This window comes from Eriocheir sinensis, chromosome 39 (assembly GCF_024679095.1).
Source record: "Eriocheir sinensis breed Jianghai 21 chromosome 39, ASM2467909v1, whole genome shotgun sequence".
Taxonomy (NCBI): domain Eukaryota; kingdom Metazoa; phylum Arthropoda; class Malacostraca; order Decapoda; family Varunidae; genus Eriocheir; species Eriocheir sinensis.
Window position 1 is genome coordinate 14,959,947 of NC_066547.1, and position 18,516 is coordinate 14,978,462.

At 40.3% G+C, this 18,516-nt stretch overlaps 1 protein-coding gene across 11 annotated transcripts in view; it reads right to left on the reverse strand.

Annotated features, from left to right (window-relative positions):
• LOC127009055 (slowpoke-binding protein-like) overlaps positions 1–18,516 on the reverse strand; it is a 111,144-nt gene that overhangs the window by 13,488 nt on the left and 79,140 nt on the right. For 7 of the 11 annotated variants that reach the window (XM_050881754.1, XM_050881753.1, XM_050881761.1 and 4 more), the window contains 8 exons: positions 13,129–13,301; positions 11,558–11,700; positions 10,973–11,098; positions 10,067–10,248; positions 9,289–9,395; positions 6,254–6,345; positions 5,387–5,509; positions 2,252–2,269 (listed from right to left, as the gene is read on the reverse strand). In XM_050881754.1, coding sequence (XP_050737711.1) covers positions 2,252–2,269; positions 5,387–5,509; positions 6,254–6,345; positions 9,289–9,395; positions 10,067–10,248; positions 10,973–11,098; positions 11,558–11,700; positions 13,129–13,301 — 964 coding nt within the window. The remainder of the gene's footprint in view (positions 1–2,251; positions 2,270–5,386; positions 5,510–6,253; positions 6,346–9,288; positions 9,396–10,066; positions 10,249–10,972; positions 11,099–11,557; positions 11,701–13,128; positions 13,302–18,516) is intronic. The other 4 variants (XM_050881756.1, XM_050881755.1, XM_050881760.1 and 1 more) reach the window with 1 other exon arrangement.

Below are 18,516 nucleotides of genomic sequence, written 5' to 3' on the forward strand. Positions count from 1 at the left end.
ATAAAAAAAAAAAAAGCCCGCTACTCGCTGCTCCTAAAAAGAATCCAAAGAGGTGGCCGAAAGATAAGTCAGTTTCGGGAGGAGAGGTGTCCTGATACCCTCCTCTTGAAAGAGTTCAAGTCGTAGGCAGGAGGAAATACAGATGAAGGAAGATTGTTCCAGAGTTTACCAGCGTGAGGGATGAAAGAGTGAAGATGCTGGTTAACTCTTGCATAAGGGGTTTGGACAGTATAGGGATGAGCATGAGTAGAAAGTCGAGTGCAGCGGGGCCGCGGGAGGGGGGGAGGCATGCAGTTAGCAAGTTCAGAAGAGCAGTCAGCATGGAAATATCGATAGAAGATAGAAAGAGAGGCAACATTGTGGCGGAATTTAAGAGGTAGAAGACTATCAGTATGAGGAGGAGAGCTGATGAGACGAAGAGCCTTTGCCTCCACTCTGTCCAGAAGAGCTGTGTGAGTGGAGCCCCCCCACACATGAGATGCATACTAAGGTATGGAGGGAGAGATGAGAGAAAGGGCATTGCAAGGAAGAAGGGTGGTAGGGTCTTTGGGACGAATCATGAATGGCAGAAGTGTGAGCATGGAAGTAAAGAGGGATTTGAGAAATACAATAATAGTACCAACCCTCACATATGCAAGTGAAATGTGGGCCTGGAATGAAAGTCAGAGGTCTAGAGTGCAGGCAGTGGAAATGAGTTATTTGAGGAGTGCTTGTGGTGTGAGTAGGATGGATGGAATGAGTAATGAAAGTGTGTACGAGCATTTTGGAATGTCACAGGGGTGAAGGGAAGAAGTGTGGAGTGGTGGAAGAAGTGAAGCGACAGACCTTAAAGTGGTTTGGCCACATGGAGCGAATGGAGGAGAATAAGATGACCAGAAGGGTGTATGTGAGTGAGATAGAGGGAGGGAATGCTAGAGGACGACCTCCAGTGAAATGGAGGGATAGGGTGCAAGAGTATGTTGGGGAGAGGGGGGAAAGATCTTTGAGAAACTTTGAGCAGGCAAGGAGGGAGTGTCTGGATAGAGAAAGTTGGAAGCTCTTCTGCCGTGGCCATCCCCTGGTGGGAGCTCCTAGGAGCAGATGTCGATGAAATGATGATGATGATGTCACAGATCTCTTGTACAAGTATAATATGCTTACAAAATACCGTCAAATAGTTTTGAATATCAAATCTTCAATAGGGTCATTTATTCATCACAAAAACATGGTTGCTAAAAGTTATTTGTAGTCTTAAGGTAATGTATTATTGCAAAGTTTTTGGAAAACCCATTACATAAAAGAGCACCATAATGGTTAGAACAATGATAATGTGATAATCATTATTCATTACATATTTATTATTGTCAAGTATTATTCAAAAGATAATTGTTCATTTAAAGAAGGATTCAGACCTTGCATACCATGGAGGAGTGATCTACAGCAAATATATAATTATCTACAGTGTTGTGAGCTTAAACATGATTTATTTAAGAGCTGGTCACTTGTGACACAGAAGGCTCTGAAGGGAGGAAATATACACAGTAACCATGGAAGAAGCAGCCAGAAAAGTGTATATATAGTATTTTTACCGCATATCACAACAACAGCTAATTTCATTTAAAAAAGTGAGGTAATTTAATGTACTATCCCTGTACAGGGGTACAAAACTAATTAAAAGATAATGGCTGTTATAGATGACTATCAGCAATATCTCTTTATTCTCATTTCTTGTTTTGTCATAGTAGTTATGAGACAAAAAAGAGAAACACCGTATCAACTACAAAATCTCATCTAATTTACAGATAACCTACTGTAAAATACATCAACATCGCATTCAAAAAAAATAAATCATAGTAATAGTAGTATTCTGTAGTCGGCACAGAAGTGTGTGATAAAAATAACTGACTTGAAAGAGCATATTACAAAGGCTAAAACACCTGTCATTTGATGCAGATAACTAAAGAAATATTACAAACACTGTACAGCAACTCTGGTGTATTGTACAAACATCACAAGTGTAGCTACAAATCTCCAGTGAAAACACTAAACTAACCCTGAACATTATAAAGAAACACTCACCTTGTGTTACTCAAAGGAAAGACAAGAAACAAAGTAGACAGCAATAAGAGAACTGAATCTGCTGCAGAATGGAAATTATTTATGCATTTGTAAAACATATATTTCAAAATTTTAACTTCAAAATAAATCAATAGTTAAATTGCTTTCTGACTTATTATCAAGCAAACTAATGTAAATCAAAGCAAAACTTTACCATCAAAGCCACTGAAAGCTTTAAGAGAAAACATAATATTCCAAATCAGGATTTTTAGAAACAAGTGAATAAAACCCTGACAGTGGTTTAGAAAACAAAATACAGGGACTGTGTACTAACATTAATAAACATACCAGCTAGTTTAGGGTATTTTAATTTACTTTAACCAATATTTTGCTGTCTAATAGAAGGTCTCAATCACAGAACCATATAAGGTATTCCAGAAGGAATGTATCATGACAGGCATAACAAGGAAGATCTGGATTGATATCATGCAAAAGAAAGAACATCTTGTAACAGTACATCTTACAGTAAGGTAATTCTAGGAATGTGCATTCTTGAAATTAAATTAACTTTAAAATTGTCCCCTCCAGAAAAAAATAACAGTATATACCTTTTTATTTCAATTTTTAGGGTAAAAAGAGTGTAAACTACATGTAGCAAATCATAAAAATATGACAAAACATCCATTATTCTAAGGCACTTCCTTATGGACATTCAAAGTTTACCCTACAGAATTTACTTGTATATATACTGTATCTAAAAGCGATGCCTTGATAGTATTAAAATAAAGCTTATTTTAAGCAAGACTATGACTGAATTATACAACTGGATCTTGCACTGCACTGCATGTACATTATGAGGTAAAGAAGAAATGTCTCAAGTAGACACTGCACTACTTCAGTCTTTCACATTTTCATGGAGTCGATAATAGGGAATCAATATTTCCCAACATTCCAAGAAGGTCAAACATGGTGAGCATTCACCTGGCTGTGAGACAAGAAATAGTAAGCTATGCTTGTGGGATCCCATTTATGAGTCTCAATCAGTCAAACTTAGCTTTAAAGTCAGTTAAGCTTCTCGATTGGACAACCTCTTAGCCCTGGCTGTTTCAGTTATCTATGCATGTATAGGAAAAGTTATATTTCTTAATATATTTCTAATATCTTGTCCTTTTCAGCTTCTTTTCATGTCCTCTAATTGCTCCCCATTCCATACAAATAGATATCCCCTCTATCAACTTTGTAATTTTCCTTCATTACCCTGACACTGCAGTCACCTCCTTTTTATCACAAGGATGCCAATACCACCTTTTCAATCTTTCCTGGTATGTTAAGTCTGTCAGGCTTAGGATCAGCATGGCTGCTGCTCTTTGTATTCTTTCGGTCTTGTTTCTCATCAAGACCCCTTGCATCACGCTACACTTCTTTGTATTGAATGTCATTTCCCATTTTCGTGACCATTCGCTTATCCTGTCTAGATGCTGGCTTAGGGCTACACAGTCTTCTTCATTAGCCACCCTCCTCATTATTTTAGCATCATCAGCAAACATATTTATACAGCTTGTCACCCCTTCTGTCATGTCATTTATATATATTGCAAACATAATCGGAGCCAACACTGATCCTTGGGGGACTCCACTAGTCACTTCCGTCCAGCTTGATTTATTGTTCCTAATTACTGTTCTCATTTCTCTCTTCATTAAAAAGTCTATAATCCAATCCAACATTGAACCTCCCAGCCCTCCAACAAAGCTGAGTTTCCATATTACTCTCTTGTGGGGCACTTTATCAAATGCTTTCTTTAAGTCCAGATACACGCAATCTGCCCAACCGTCCCTCTCTTGTATTATATCAATTACTCTTGAATAGAAGCTTATCAGATTAGTTACACATGATCGTCCTCCTCTGAATCCGAATTGACTATTTGTTAATATACTGTTGCTTTCTAAATATTCCACCTTCGGCTGGTCTTTGCACTTATCCATAATATTTTTCTCAAAATTCCTTTTTCTTCTCTTCTTGTTTTGACATATGCATTCCTCTTCCTTTTGTAGTTTTGTACTCATTCCATAGATCTATCCTCCTTTTTTTTCTCCATTTATTCCATGCCTTCTCTTTATCCTGCTTGGCTTCTACACACTGCAGTGTATGTGTGTGTGCGTGTGTGTGTGTGTTTACTTAGTTGTAGTACACAGGATTTGAGTTAATCTTGTGTTGACCTGTCTCCTATCTACTTTTATGTAACTTAGACTTAAAGTCATAAATGTTCCTTGGCTACACCACATCTGCTTTCAACTCATTCCAAGCATCAATCTATGTGGGAAACTAAACTTTGAAAGGTTGTTTCCATATTTAATTTTCCCTAACTTGAATTCATGACCTCATGTTCTGTAGTCTCTCATTAGATTTTCTCAATCCAAAGTTTCTAATCCCTTAACTGATTTCAACCTCTTTATCACATCACCTTCTTATCTTCTAATTTCAAGTTCAATTTGTATTTACCTAATTGCAATATACAGGAAATGAGCAATGCTTGTCTCAACCTATCAACTTTAGCTTTCAATTCATTGAGTCTTTGGAATGAACAACCTTTGATGTTTCACTCTACACTGATTACAGTTTTAACTGAAAAGAGCTCAGCGAGTCTCTGAATTGAATTTATTTTGGTGTCAATGTTAACCATCAATATTTTCCAAGGTCTAGCTGAATAGCATGAATCATGTCTTCATATTTAAACCAATGATTTTTGCAATTAATAGTGAAAATGAGTGTGCAATATACAAATACTTGTATTTTCATGTGAATAAAGAAGAGTTGTGTAAGTCATACTTAAGACATTTTTTGTTATTTTAAGATGGTCTAGAGTTACTCCAGTGCAGTAGACATTATTAAAAAATATCAATCACATAGCTGTAATCTTAAACTTTTATCTTGCAGGTCAACTAAAAATGCACATGCATCTCTAACCACACTGTAACAACCAACAATAGGGAGCTCCAAGTTTAACTACAATTAAATACCAAAGAAAAGAAAATAATTCAAACATTCACAATGGATTATGTAAGACATACAGCTAGAAAAAATGCAAGGGAGTAAGAGTTGTCAAAATAATAATAATAATAAAATAAAAAAATTTGAAATATTGGATGAACTAGATCTTCCTGATCCATTCTAAGAGATTTTCATGACAAAGTAATTGGTAAAATGTAGAAACTTTAAATCTGACAATTCCATTGTGGAGGACTCTTCTAATAATACAGGAAAGGATTTACACTAATATTTGTGTGTATTACCACCAGAGTAGCCTAAAAAGGTAAGCCAGAGCCAGCTAGGGTTAAAAGTGTAAACTTACTGGAAGGGGAGCTGCCCGCATTTCTCGGAGATCCAGGTTACGGAAGAAATCAAGGCAGAGGATCTCTTCTATGCTGGGATACTGGTCACCATTACCAAAGATGTACTCCAGAACCTGCACCACCTGTCAACCAATACATAAGTACAATTATTAAGAGGAAGCACAAGGTACATCATGAGTATACCTTAACACAGGCCCCCTTACCATCCTGAGCAGCAATGTCTCTCTTCCTAAATGCTTAGCTCTGATCTACTTTTTTTCTGAAAACTCCTGAGGGTGAAAATGGCATAAAAACTAACAAGTTCCCTTGGTTCAAACATTCCATTCAATATAAATCCTTCTGACTGGTGGTCACCTTGCCACTCTATGACTACTTTTCTAGTTGGATAATTCCTTGAACCTGATCATACACATTAGCCTTTGATACTAATGAAAATTTATCTAAACTTCTGCAAAGGTAGATTAAATGGTTAAAAAAAATGATGACTAATCTATTGTCTGGTTACAAGAGCTTGTTTCATTTATAAATGTTATTGCTATACTTTTTGTGTATTTATTGAGTGAATGTAAGTCTCGTAATGGAGAGAAATACTTATGAGACTACGATTTGTGATTACAATGATAATTACAATAAAATCCTATGCAACCCTAGATTATATGTGAAATTTGCATAATCATTTTTATTTGGCAGATTCAAACAAATGAAAATGGTATTCAACTGCAAAAAAAAGGCTTTTTATAGGTACATTTGCAACATTTTCTTATGCAATCTTTCTCAATCAAAAACATGACTAACTACATTTACCTGAACTGTACACAACAATGATTCAAAGAAAATGCTATGGATTGCAGGGCAGTAATCTTTACCTGAGGGTATGTTGCGATGTCCTCTAGGTGTTTGGCAGTGGGATGGGCTGCTGACAGCTCGTAGCCAGCACACATCTCAAAGAGGACATGACCTATGGAAGGAGAGAGGTGTTAAAGGACCTCAGTGTAGAGATAAAAAAAGACTGAGACAACTGACTGAGTTGAGATGGGGCAATTTCCTAGATTTTGATGCTGATGCTGCTGGTGATCATCATCCTAATTATCGATGTTTTCTAATATACATTCTTTGATTACCAGTTAACAAGTCTCATCAGCTTGGGAAACCATTAGCAAAATAGGGATATAGGGTAATTTAGGAAAGGTAAAGGTAAATGTGGTTGCATATGCTATAGCTGCATGTGGCTGTGGTGCGCATCTCCAATCTGTTGGACCTTGAGCCTGTGGTAGGTATGAACAAAAAGTTATCCTAGGACACAGGCCAATGTGAAATCTGGGACTGCCACAGTTTACCTTCCCCAGGTTTCATCAGGTACACATTTATCGACCAGCCCGAAAGGGGGAGGAACAGCTGGGTGAGCTATACGCCTACTGCCTGGGATGGGATTTGAACCACGGAGGAAAGAGATATTAAAAAGAATTGTTGTTTGAGGGTTTAGGATATGAATTTGGACAGTGTTATTGTTTACTAAAATGAGACTTGGCTGGTGTCTCTGAGAATCTGTTTGATAACTTCAGCCTTTTGATCACATGTGCAAATAAAATAATGTTTTGGTTCTTCAGAAAGTATTCTGTATAAAATGTAAAAAATATTAATTAAAATATTTCCAAATACGTATGATCATTTACAGTGTACAAAACAAATTTTTCAATAAAAGTTTCAAACAACCCTCTGTCCTATAAACCAATGGAAAAAAATTTATGCCTTCCTATAATTATAAGCATACTACTGTACCTTGTACAGTAAAGACTAGAAACTAGTGCGATAAACCTTTAGGCATGGTGTAGGAGAATATTTGGAGGCACTAGAGCTAGACACAGTTTTGCGTGTATGCAAAGGTGGTCGGCAAGCTGTCAGGCACACGACTCATTCACTTAAGGCTGCAATGAAGTCAGACAAATCCAGAAGGTTGAGAATTGCAGGATTTTGGTACTAAAGACCAGAGCTGCACTGCTGGAAGGGCAGCTAAAATGATTGACTATATCCTTGTAAGCATATGCTGGAAGATCCTGCAAAACTTTAAGGCTTTCTGGAGAGATTTTTTATATTTTTTTATTGTTTTTTACATGCCAGCCTATAGCGCCGGTAGGCTTTCTTGAGGGGACTGGATGGAAGTCGGCCCCAGCCCGTCATGGCGCAGGCAAGTGTTTTATAGTGCTACTGATCATACATTTATTGTTGCAGCAATCAAGCTTCAGGCCAAGTCAAGAGGAATCTTGAGATGTATCCACAGTGTGTTTCATCTCAAGAGATTGAAAGATCTGGACTGTGCCCATGAGTGTACAGTAAGTCTCAAATCAGTTCAATGTGCATTGAAGACACAGTAGATTTGTGGGATACCTTCAAAAGTAAAACTCATCAGGCTGCAAAGGAATTCATTGGAGTGGTTTTGCCTCAAGGGAGATGCTGGAGTATATTGAGAAGTTGTGGCTTGATGGAAATCTGGAGACCTGTTATGTAGGTCGAGAGCCTTCCTGAGGAGAGACAAAGAGAGGTATGATATGAGTCTTGCTGAAGATGTTCAGGGTCATTTCAACGCAAATGTCCTCCAAGCTCCCTACTGAGACCTGAAGAAGCTTCACTGCGAGCAACCCTCTCAGGTTAGCATTATTCGAAAAGCAGATGGTTAGTTCATGTTAGATATAGGGGCAGAGGCGTCATTGTGCTGAGCACTTTGAGCTAGTTGTAAACGGTGGATCCTGCGAGTTGGCAGCTACCAGAATGTGGGTTGCAAATAGTGGATGATGATCCATCCATTGACAAAAGCCCATGCCGAGGTCACTGACCTTGTTTTTGCCGATGATGCAGTAGTCATTGCAGAGTCACTGAAAGTTTTGATGATGGCTCTTGAGGCACTTAGGTCTCCTCGGCCAAGACCAAGGTATAGGCATTTGGAGGTTTAGTAGATGACAGAGTACAGATTGTTCATGTGTTGCAGACATTGATATCTTGGGAAATTTCATATACCTTGGCAATGCATTGCAAAACAATGTTGTCTTGTCAAGAAGTCTTATGGTGAATTGGCTTGGCTTAGGGTGTTATACTCACAGAAGATTAGGAAGATTCCCCTGGTGGGCCTGTGGCTCCAGTTCAGCAGCCTGAACACTGTGTGGGCATTATGGATTGCTCACCACAAGTATATGGCATTGTTGATACTTGTGCATAAGGTGAAAGATCCATATCCCCGAGTCACTTTGTGCTCTGTCTTACCATATAGATATGAGGCAAGGACACTAAATAGTGACTTGAAGAGGCAATTTGATACCTTTGATAATAGCCTAAGTGCCTACACAGAATCAAGGGATAATACTGTAATGATTTTGTATCAAATCATAATTACCATAATTCCACCTTCTGTGAATGCCAACTTTGGCTATACAGGCATGTGGCACGCTGCCCAGAAGTTGACCCGGTTCACTGGATTGTCTGTGTAAGGGACAATCCTAAGTGGAGGAGGCTAAGGGGACACTCACAAAGTTCACAGCTTGAGCAAGTTGATGGATCTTGCCATCAAGTAATTAGAATGAGAAAGGAAGAGATTTGCTCAGAGGGACCCCTTGTGTCAGCACTGCGGGGTGGGAGAGGGGATGCCCCTACTGATGGGTTGATTGTTTTTTACAGGAAGGTTAGGTTAGGTTAGGCTAAACTAGGTGATTTACTTCAAATATAGGGTTGGGTTGGAACGTTTGTCTCGGTAATGTTACAGCATATGGTTGTACTGGTTAGCTTATTTATCAGGAAAAAGTAGTTTGGTGGATATCAAATAGATTGGTGTGGTGTTCGTCTGGATATTTACCTGTCAATTCCTAGTTTATGTAAAAAAAAAAAAATTAATAAATAAATAAATGTCACTTACCAAAGCAGACCGAGTCAATGGCGTCCCTGTTGTCCTTGAGGCGCCGCTTGATGATGGGGTAGATCCTCGAGGTGAGGCCCAGCAGCGTGTTCTCCACTCCGGACAGTCTGCGGTAAGGGGAAAACGTTACTTGCACCTGGTCCCTGCCTAGCATGATCCCTCACCCTCACTCCCAAGAAAATCCTGCTCTGCTGTGATTGCGTCTGCTTCTGGTGATATCAAGGAGACTCCCATGATCTAAGTACCTCCTTAGACCATGGAGACTCCTTGCGTGATATTGAGTGGTCGCCTGCAAGTTTGTTAAGGATAAACTGGAGACCTTCTATATGAGAGAATGTTGTGGTAAGCCAATTTGAATTTTCACGTGGGGCGTAGGCAGTGTCCCGTCACTGTCCCCTCCTACACCGTGTCTTTGTAACAGCCCGAACCAAACTATAGGCCTACAGTCCCGTACAATCCATAATGATGAGGTTTTCTACTCGATCACCACCAGATCCATAACTGGCTTCTCGTATAGCTTCCTCAAATTTCTGAACTTAAATATGAACACAACACTATACAAGGATTTTTTGAAATGTTAATGATGCGGAAGCTTACCAACCCATCACGGCGAAATATGAATTTTTGTACGACTCTCTCTCTCATGTAAACTATTTCTTGTTAGTGTTGAATTGCTAATGCGCTTACATTTCAGTAACTTGTAATGTGTATATAATCTGAAATTACAACTGAAAATTGTTTTAACTTTGTAGTCATTTACTCTCTCTCTCTCCCTCACCTCGCCACGCCGTTCTGCAGCACCACGTTCCCGGAGTGCAGGTGGCCGCAAGGGGGGAAGCCTCGATCCTGGAGGAAGAGCAGCGCCTCGAGCACCTGTCGCCCTAGGCGCTGCACCTGGCCCACCGGTAGCCCCGTCGACCTCTGCTGATACTTTTCCACCCAATCGTCTTGCCAGTGACTCTGTAAAAGCACAGAATTTGCTTTTAAGGCAACTGTGGAGTATGGTAGATTAGCGCTAGGTCCTGTGCAAAGGATTATTGGAAGGATCTCTTATAGTTGGCTGTTACAGTACTACCTACAATGGTTATGAAACACCGGTCTTTTTTTTTTATCCTTATGATGTACCGTTTCCTGCTTCAATCTGTGAGTACGGTCCATCGTCTTTATATCAGCTTGTACTAAGGCTATGAAACACCATTTATTACCCTCAATAAAAGTTTATGAAGAGCTTCAGTTGTGCACCCTCGAATGTGATTATGAGCACTTATGTTCCTATGAGTCATCAATATTATTCTTTTACTGTGGTTATAAAATGCCATGTGATAGCTTTTGCATTGATGATGAACACTCTCTAATTAGTCAATTAATTCCTTACATGTAGTAATAACTTGAGGCACCGACGGCTGCCGTTTAAAAATAACATACTCGAGCAAATGCTTCCGTGCTGTTCTAACTCTTGAATAAACATCGATGGTAAATAATTGGGCCATCGGCAATACATGTACACTCTATTTCTTGTTAGTGTTGAATTGCTAACGCGTTTACGCTATTCGCTATGTGTATACATTCTGAAATTACAAATGAAAATTGGTTTAACTTTGTAGTCAGTTAATCTCTCTCTCTCTCTCTCTCTCTCTCTCTCTCTCTCTCTCTCTCTCTCTCTCTCTCTCTCTCTCTCTCTCACCCGGTAGATGAGGTCTTTGAGCGTGCCCTTGTTGTTGTGGGGAATGATGGTGACGATGTAGGTGTGGGACGAGATGTTCGCGAAGTCCACGTCCAGCACGGGGTAGATGTACGGGTGGTGCAGCGCCTGCCGGGGTGAAAAGAAAGAGCACTGCATCACCAGAGACCATGTACGGGCAGGTTTTGTTACATTAATTAAGATATCTCCTTCAGCTTTGAACTTAAAGACACAATTAGAAGAATTTATTATTTTTATAAGAAAATTAATAATTTATGGAAATAATGAACAGCTCAAGGTTGGATGATATCGAACGCTTAACCTCTGTCTTTTGACTTTGCTGTTACTTTTGACTGGGTCAAAAGGAACATCTTCCATTTCTGTCTTTGAGATGAAAATAGACATATATATTTAATGTACAGCAAGGAAAAACACAGGGAATAAAGCGAAAGGGGTGTGGCACAAGCAGACAAGACCTTAAAGCCATCAACTAACAACATGCTTCTTCTTTACTACTCGGGGTTATATGGAGGCCGCGACGAGCTGGGAAGGAAGAGGGGAGGTATGAGCTCCCACGTGCCCACTCACCTGGAAGAGCTCGATGAGGGCCTCCCGCGTGCCGTGGGTCACCGGGATGGGGCAGTGCTCGTCGTACGGCTGCAGGGTCATGAGGCGGTCAGTCTTGACGGAGGAGTCGCGGATCATAAACCAGTTCTTGTCGATCCGCGATCCTGAAATATGAAATTTGAAGATATGGATTAAGTTAAGTTGTAGATTTATAGCTTTGTTTGTTTATTTGATACTATTTTTCTGTCTGTCTCTGTGTCTGCCTGTCTGTATCTATGTTTTTTCTCTCTCTCTCTCTCTCTCTCTCTCTCTCTCTCACTGGCCTTGTTTCCAAGACCACAGTCTTCCCTTTCGTTGCATCAAGCCTATTTTTCTTCCTCCCGCTCATTTTTCACGGATGATCCTATTTTATTGTGTTTATTATCTTTGTCGCTGTATATACCCTGAAATTGCTTTTATAATCATTGTATTATCATATATGCTTTTACGGTGGCTTTTTGCTCTCTCTCTCTCTCTCTCTCTCTCTCTCTCTCTCAGCGTTTCAGTTTCGGACGAGCCAATCAAACTCGCTTCACGCCCATGAAGTGCTCGCCTTTACGAACTTTCCTCTCTTTCTTATCCAATATTATTCTTTACCAGATTTTTATGACTTTATTCTACTTCTCTTATTATTATTTCTATTTTCAGCCTCTTAGCCATTTTCGTTTTTGATTTCTGCAAAAATAAGGCTTTGCTGAAAAAAAAAAAAATCTACGATATTGCTATCCATATGATTTTGTAGTTTAATAATGATTTTTTTCTTTTTATTAAACTTTATTGCAAATATACCTTCTTTTCCTATCATGCATTTTATAGGTTTGTGCATTATAATTCACCTCCCTTTATTTTCTTTTTATATTTATCGTTAATCGTTCCCATTGCTCTTATTTCAATTGGCCTGTTCGCAGTACGGCGTGAAGATGCCTGTTACCACCGGAATTTGAACTTTCTCTTAACTTCAAGGGGCAGAGGAGTGACAGATACCTTCCGACGCCAATTTACAAAGAGAATTTGGAATTGATTGCCACAGAAATGTAAGATAATGTTTAAGACATGTCCATATAATATGATTTGAACATATTTAGGCGTAATGGAGTTAGTTTTATCATGTTATAAGATAGAAACCCCATTACGTAGATGATTATCCTACAAGTAAATGTGAACAGTATAGCAAAGGACCTGCGGTATTCTCGTTTCTCAAGTCTTTAGTTGGCACTATCGCAGGTCATTTTTTTTTTTTTGATCAATTGCATATGACATTTTTCCTTTTTCACTTGCCTCATTTCTTCACCAATTCCCCATTGCTTTTCCGTCTCCCTCCTTTTGTATTATTTACTTTAACAGACATTTTCCTCCTTATTCTTCCTTCAAGCCTTTATTATTCTCAATTTCTCGTTGTATTTCAAGTGTAACATGCTTCACACAGATCTCTTGAAACCAGCATCTTTTTTACTATTTATCGTGTCTCTTCAGCAAAACACGAAGCTCTCTTCACTCCTTTCCTTTCACACTCTCATTTCCCCGTCACCCAAGCCTCCTCCTGCATCACTTACCGATATCCCGTAAGTGTTCTAGGAGGGAGTACCGCTGGTGACCTCTGAGGTAGCTTCGGGCGGCCAGGGCGGATGTGTCCCGTGTTGTACCCCTCGCGACCTTCCTCTCCATCTCCAGTCGCTCGCCGGTCCCGTCATCCTCCAAGGCTGAGTAAGAATATCGGCCGCCATGCCTGTTGGGTCAAGAAAGAATGGAAGTAAGTATAGGGTAGAGGAACACTAAGAAATGGTAGTGACTAGTAAGATAAATAGTAAAAATATTAAATGCAGTGAATTAGGAAACAGTTATAGAGTTGGTAAGACTACGACGGGAAAAAGAGAAGGAACTGAGGATAGAAAGACAGACAGACAGACAGACAGACAGACAGACAGACACAGACTGTTTATAGACACACCCCGATACGCACAGACACAGAGAGACAAAGAAAGAGAAAGTTAAGAAATTACATACATCATGGCCTGCAATTAGAGAACATAAATATTGCAATTACCGCTCTGAAAGCAAAGAAAATAACTTTAGTAAGATGAATAGTTAGATTAAATCAACGGCCCCAAAATTATTAGTTTATCTTTGAATAATAGTTAAAAAAACAAAAAAAACAAATGGATGAAAAAAAGAATTATAGGTCGGTTACCATGGAGTCGGTTGCCCGCTGTTTTGACATCCCAGGGAAAAATAAAATAAAAATGAAAATGAAAAAGAGCGTGAGAGTGAGACGGGCCGTGAATGTGAGTTATATGCGTATCGCCCGGCAGGGGAGAGGGAGAAACGAGGGACAGAGAGATGTAGATGATAAAAGAAACATAGAGAAGAAAAATGAAAAAACTAACTGCTGGAAAGGAGAGAAACGCGAGAGAGAGAGAGAGAGAGAGAGAGAGAGAGAGAGAGAGAGAGAGAGAGAGAGAGAGAGAGAGAATTTACATATATTTACATAGGTTTTGAGACCAGACAGACGTTATGGTCCAGACGAAACGAAACGACACCAGACGACCAAGACTCTACATCTCTACCTTAGCGAACATGAATGTGGAGGAATTGGCGGTTGAGTTTGTTTGTAAATATATCAATTGTGTCGCACTGAACTACTGATGGTGGGAGATTGTTCCGTTCTGCAGCCACGGCGCCACTGTAAATATATTGTTCTTTCAAGCCTTTTTTTTTTCGCTTGGGTCTCAGCCGCGGGAATCCTCGCCCGGACAGGGAGAGTGGAAGTTTCTGCTGAGTCCGCCTTGAGGGCTTCGTGGTGCCGAGTGCAGGAGGAAGTTCTTGGCCTGAAGGGGAAAGTTAACTCTTTCCTCAAGTCAGTTTCTCTCTCTCTCTCTCTCTCTCTCTCTCTCTCTCTCTCTCTCTCTCGTCGCGCCATTGCCCCGTCTGGTGTCCTCGTTCCTGGACAAGACACCCGCACTAGAGGTTCCCGTCCTCATGTTATCAGGCCAAGACGCTGGGCGGAGTGACCTTGGGCGAGGCGAGGCGGAGTAAACAAAGGAACTGAACCATTGCTAATACTATATCATGATAAATTTTGTGATGTAGTCTCTCTCTCTCAATTGATATTATGATGTGGTTTGATTTTTCATATGATAAGAAAGTAAACACTTATGATTTAAAATTTGAACTGCGTTCGCCAAATTGAGAATGATGAACCACCGATATTTTAGGGGAGTTTGAATGTCCAAAACACTTCTGTATTTGCAAGGATAGAATAAAGAAAAAAGAATAACTTGATCCTGTGTAATATTCACAGACCTTTCACTTCCACTTGCTACATCTGGGGAAGACAAGCTACTCTCTGTCACAGACGACCAGGGTGTTCTGAGGCGGCGGAGGGACGATGGAGGGTAGGAGGAAGATAAAGGAGAGACGAAAAAAGAGCAAGGGATAAGAACAAAACAAGAAAAATAGCAAGAAAAAGGAGAAAGAGGAAAGAGCGAAGAGAGAAGTAAATAATAAAAGTATAGAGGGAGAAGGGGAGCGAGAAAGTTTAGGATGGGTTTTACAAGCAGACACACGCAGCCCTGCATGCAGATCCCTGGTGGTTGCTCTGACGATTAATGTCGATGTTTCCTTTCGATGTCTGTATATCGGGCGTTGGCTCAGGGATGGCGAGAAGAGGAAGGGGCAGGAAGAAGTGGATGTCGGAGAAAAGAGGGAAGAAAAGAGAAGAGGGACAAATGTACGGAGGGAGACTAGTGCCGGGAAGGGAAGACGAAGGAGGCGGCGGTGGCGATAAGGAAAGACGAATAGGTGCAGATCTGGGTGCTCGCTCGCTTGCGCGCACACACACACACACACACACACACACACACACACACACACACAGAGGAATACCAATGAGGCAAAAACCAACACATTGCAGAGACAAATGTGCGATATATATAAACATTTTGACATGGACCTCTGGAAACACGGGACGCCCAAACCCAAAATTTATCTCTAGTGAATATTCCTAAAGGTTCAATGGTGTGGCTTTTCCAATACATGAAAGGAAGCCATAAGTAAGAACAGACGGTATCTCTCGACTCTTCCGACCAATATCTCCCTCTGCTGTTGGCTATAGACGTCACGAGCAGAGGTAAACAGCTTCATCATCTCTATATAGTAGTTTTAGGCTACTGAAGGGTATGATGTGTGTATGTGTGTGTGTGTGTGTGTGTGTGTGTGTGTGTGTGTGTGTGTGTGTGTGTGTGTGTGTGTGTGTGTGTGTGATAGATAGATAGATAGATAGATAGATTGATTGATTGATTGATAGATATAGAGAGATAGATAGATAAATAGATAGATGGATGGATGGATGGATGGATAGATAGATAGATAGATAGATCTGGAGAGAGAAAAATGTAAGAAGAGGAGAAAATTGCGATAAAAAAAAATGAGGGACAGCTGAGGAAGGGGGAAATTTCTAAGAGCAATGACGTGGATTTTCACAGATTAAAGCCATGAAAACAAAAGCTACAAAGAGAACGGTTACCAGCAAGCCTCTCTCTTTGCAGACTGAATAAGGAAGAGTACTGTCGGGTTCCATAAACTCCGTAAACTTTTCGAATAAACATTTTGAAAGAATACGAATAAGTCTCACGGTAGGGTGAACATTCTCCTGTAACATAAATAAGTCACGTCTCAAGAAAGGCAACACTAATGCATTCTCATCGAACAACCAGATATTCCGCTCATCAGAGGACTCAGACAAATAAAAAAAAAGCTGATCAGAGAAAAGAAGAGTTGTTCAGAGAGGCTTGACGTATACAAAAAATGGTTGAACACACAGGAAGAGGCTCAGGGAAGAAGAAATAGTTGTAGAAAATCAGTTATCTAATGAACCAAGACATGCATTATGATGAGTGACTAAATTTGTGAGCTTATAGGGATTGTTTAAACACAGAGGAAGTGGCTCACGGAAAAAGAAACAGCTATAGCCATCGTTGCCAGATTGTCGTACTCAGCCGCTTATATTTCCCGACTTCCTACCCCTAAACTGTTTTTTGGGCTCCAATAACGAAACTCATTTATAGTTATCGTTAAAAGGGTTAGATCTTGATGTTTCTTGGCAATAGTTAGGCGTCAGAAACCGGTAAATACTATGGTCTGAGTACGACAATCTGGCAACGGTGGCTATGGCAATGAGTTGTCGGATAAGTCAAGATATGCATCGTGGTGAGTAGCTTGATCTGTGAGACCAATTTAGTGTTGTTCTCAGTGGGGAAAGGAATCAAAGGACCACGATCATCCCAACCACCACCACCACCACCACCACCACCAGCACCGGCATCACTGTCAACATCATCACCACTGCCATCACCAACATCAACAACACCGCCATCACGCACACCATCACCACCACACTCAGGAGGTCATCCGGCCGTGCCAACACCCGAGGAAAACAAACACAACGCAACACACACACCCTGTTCAACCGGGCAGCAAACATGGTAGGGCGGATTTTACGAAACTTGTTCTCTCTCTCTCTCTCTCTCTCTCTCTCTCTCTCTCTCTCTCTCACTCACTCAACTCACTAGCTCACTCACTCACTCACTCTCACACACACACACACACACACACACACACACACACACACACACACACACACACACACACACACACACACTTATTTCATATCTCTGCCGTGCGCATTAAATTTTCATGTGGCAACAAATCTCCGAGACTCCATAAACTTTTCGAATAAACATTTTGGAAGAATACGAAGAAATGGCTTAGTAGGATGTACAGTATACGTTTATTCTCCTGCTGGAACCGAAATAAGTTTAGTAGTGAAATCTGGCAACACAAACCCGTGGAATTAATCTGAGTAATCGAAAAGCTGAGGAAAAGGGATCCATCATAAGGAGTCGAAAAATGGCCTGGTTAGCTTCGGAATCGGCAAACAAACCCTCTCGTATGTCATCTGGAGCGGGATAGAAAACGAACCAGATTTATGATGTGTCAAGTGAAAGGAGGATAATAAATTGTCGGCGGGTCCTGAGAGAGAAAGGAAAAAAATATGTGTAGGAGTGAGACGAGGGCATATCTTTTCTTGTTTTGATATAGAGTCGACTTTCAAGCCTTCCGTGTAGGTATGCATGTCGGTGTGCTTATAAATGGAAGTGGACAGAAAGGAGGAACAAAAAAGGAATTAAGGAAGGAAGGAAGGAAAGAAGAAAGGGAAGAAAGAAGGAAGGCAGGAAAAGTAGAAGAAAAAAGTAAGGTAAAAAGAAAGAAATTATGAATCAAGTAATCAATGTATAAAAGAATGGAAAAAAATATACATGAAAGAAGGAATGAACGAACGAGTGAAGCAGGAAGGGAAGTATTGGAGAGAGAGAGAGAGAGAGAGAGAGAGAGAGAGAGAGAGAGAGAGAGAGAGAGAGAGAGAGAGAGAGAGAGAGAGAGAGAGAGAGAGAGAGAGAGAGAGAGAGAGAGAGAGAGAGAGAGAGAGAGAGAGAGAGAGAGAGAGAGAGAGAGAGAGAGAGAGAGAGAGAGAACGATAAACAAATAAAAACGTAGGCCCCTCTGTCCGTGCCACGCGATTCCTTCGATCCGGAAAACAAACAAACCAGACACACAATTTTACGAACAAAACAAAACAAAAAGAAAAGAAAAAACACATGCCATCAACAAGTATAACGGATAAAAAAGCGAAAGAGAAAGAGAAAAAGAAAATAAAGAAGAACTATCGAGGGAACAGTTAGAAGATTCATTACATAAGCCCAATTTTTTCCTTCTCCACCACCACCACCACTAAGACCTTCCCTTCCTCCCCCCCCCCCACCTCCACGATCACCACCATTATCTCCTCGTACTAATTCTCCTCTTCTTCTTCCTCCTCCTCCTCTTCTTGTTCTCGTTCTTCGTCTTCTGCTAATCGTTGTTGTTGTTGTTGTTGTTACTATTTT